The sequence below is a fragment of the Pelophylax lessonae genome, assembly GCF_965119305.1.
Source record: "Pelophylax lessonae genome assembly, chromosome: 4".
Lineage (NCBI taxonomy): Eukaryota > Metazoa > Chordata > Amphibia > Anura > Ranidae > Pelophylax > Pelophylax lessonae.
This window is the reverse complement of record NC_138771.1, coordinates 320,847,613-320,850,372: the sequence shown is the minus strand read 5'-3', so window position 1 is coordinate 320,850,372 and position 2,760 is coordinate 320,847,613. Positions and strand designations below refer to the sequence as shown.

Genomic DNA, 2,760 nt, shown 5'->3' with positions numbered 1-2,760 from the left:
CAATTGAACAAATTCCTGCACGGTATTCCCAAATGCTCTTCACAGTAATTTTCATACAAAAGCAGTAATATTGTGTTAAAAATTTCAACTCAGTGCATCTAGTTTGCTCACCTTACAACACAGACCATTTAATGAGGGCAAACAACACTTCATAGGTATAATGAGAAGTTGTTCCTCCAGTAGGTCAATACATCCATCAAATGGCAACACAGAGGTTAAAAACACTTCTTCCTTAAACGTAGAAGGAATACATCTCACCACCTCCTCCTTTATATCCGGAATAGCTCAAAGAAGGAGACAAATCATAGTGCTCATTGTGACCTTAAAAAAACTCTCACATACAAATCCACTTACATATAGTGTAAAAATGGTGCTCCAAAAAATATTGCAAATCTTTACAAAAAACAGTGATGATGTTTAAGTAAAATCTACACTGTGCAACAAGTATGCACAACCTACCACTCAACTCCTTAGTGGCAGGAGGTCCAACAACACTTCAAATATATACTAAGAGGTTGTCCTCTCCAGCAGGTCAATTCATCCAGCATGTGGGAATACATGGGTTAACCCCTCCCACCCTCCTTATAAGCAGCAAAACACAAAAAAAGAGAAAAAGAGGACCCATAGTGCTCACTGCTGTAAATTGTTGAACTGTTCAAAATATTGAGTTGTGCCTGATGAGTAGTGGTGGAGCCTAATCCCTTTTATCTGTGAGTGTTTGTAGACCTGTTTTATTTGAAGAGGACTATATAGTATATGACGGTTAGCTAAATAGGTACACAAGGCAGTGCAGTGTACAGTGTGAAGACATTGTTGGAGTGCCTATTTAATTTATCAGTGAAGTTTGGAATTGCACTTTTCTGTTGAGTTTGGACTGTAATTTTTAACTTTTTTTTTAACTAAAGAACATTTATTATCTATTATTATCTAGTATTATTTAATTCTGGTTTGTGAGAGGCCTTATTAGAGTCCCCTGTGACAATGGTCACCAGAATGAATAGAGATGGTATATATATGGGCAGCAAAAAGTTGCTGGGGAAAAGCATTATTACAACAAAGCATTTTTAATATATATATATATATATATATATATATATATATATATATATATACATACACCTTTCTATAGGTAAAGATTATCAATATCAAGTTTCCAGATAAAATATTTTCTATCTATATACATAGACAAAAGTCATTAAAATATATTACCTTTCTGTTACATTTTTGATGAAGGGACTGGATTCTTTTCCATTGCTTTCTTGATTATTGTGTGCCTTGTCCCCCTGCAAGTTTTCCATGACCTGTAGAGTCCTTTCTTCTGGGCGGCGTATATGGAGCAGTGTCAGAGGGGTCTCATGGCTCAAGGGGCCCACACGCCTACAGTGGAGAAGACGTTGGTAGGCTGTACGGAAGTCTCTATTTAAAGCAGCATACAGAATTGGATTGAGAGCAGAGTTTGCATAGCCTAACCACAGGACTATTAAGAATGCGGTTTCATCTACTTCAATATCATTTACTCCTTCATAAGTGAAAACAGTGAAATAGGGAAACCAGCAGATGATGAATGCACCCATCACAGCTGCAAGTGTCACAGTAGCTTTATGCTCTCGAACTGTAGGTAGTGTAGGACTTACGGCATTGCAGCAGCTGGCATGGTTAATTCTTTTAGCTTGCTCTCTGGCAATCTTGAAGATTCTATAGTACATAAGACACATGATAACCAAAGGTAGGTAAAAAGTCAGTACACCATCCACTAATACATACTCCTTATTCAGCTCCAATTTGCATTCTTTGTTATCATCACCTCTAGAGTTTTGGATGGTTTTATCTTTTGTATTCCATCCAAGATGTATAGGAAGGAATGAGACCATCAAGGAAACTACCCATATCAAACCCATAGCTATGGCAACACGACATGGAGTGACAAGCATGGAGTAGCGCAGAGGAGCTGTGACCCCATAGTAGCGGTCCAAACTAATCATAAAGAGGTTTAGAATGGAAGCTGTACACAGCATAACATCCAAACTGGTATAAATGTTGCAAAAGGTAGATCCAAAAGGCCATTCTTCATGTAACAAGTTCAAGGCTGAAAATGGTAGCACCAAAATACCCAACAAGAGGTCTGTTATAGCCAGGGAGACAATAAAGCAGTTTGTCAAACTACGGAGTCTTCGGTCAAATCCCACAGCCAAACAAACCACCACGTTGCCACATATAGTGATGATGATGATTAGAACAAGAGCTACTCCAATAAGAACATTGTATAGTACTGTCTTCCAGCATGTAGCAACTGAATCATTAAGGTCGTCACCCATGACAGAACACATTGCTTTGGTACAGTTTATTTTTACATTTAGCTGGTATGTTTTATTTTCCAGGGTTCTTTGAAATGTATCAGTTTTTAACAATCATAATTATTAAAGTTGCATGTACATGGGGTCCAGCAGTGCAATAGTGTGCTTTGCATTGCTGGACCCCTGAATCCAGGAATAATCGCTTAGCTTTTTAATACTACAGGTCTTTATTGATGTTTGCCTGTGTTTTGGCACTTTAGTCTTGCTTTAGCACTTTGGCACTTTAGTCTTGCTTTCTCTCTAAAGTGTAACTTAAAAGGCTCTGTTTTGTCATGAGGTTTCTCTGTTATATACAGATAAAGTATTGCTGACTATTTGTATTCTCATTCCAGCACTAGGCTCTGTCTTTCAATAGATTATCCATAGCTTGCGGTAACAGCTGTCTTGTGCCATAAGGTATCTTGGA

General features: G+C 37.8%; 1 protein-coding gene across 3 annotated transcripts in view; it reads right to left on the bottom strand.

Moving 5' to 3' along the window:
• HRH2 (histamine receptor H2) overlaps positions 1-2,557 on the bottom strand; it is an 84,390-nt gene extending 81,833 nt beyond the window's left edge. For all 3 annotated transcript variants that reach the window (XM_082254096.1, XM_082254097.1, XM_082254098.1), the window contains exon 1: positions 1,210-2,557. In XM_082254096.1, the coding sequence (XP_082110222.1) occupies positions 1,210-2,327 (1,118 nt within the window). In that variant the 5' untranslated portion in view covers positions 2,328-2,557. The remainder of the gene's footprint in view (positions 1-1,209) is intronic.
• Between the last annotated feature and the right edge of the window lie 203 nt (positions 2,558-2,760).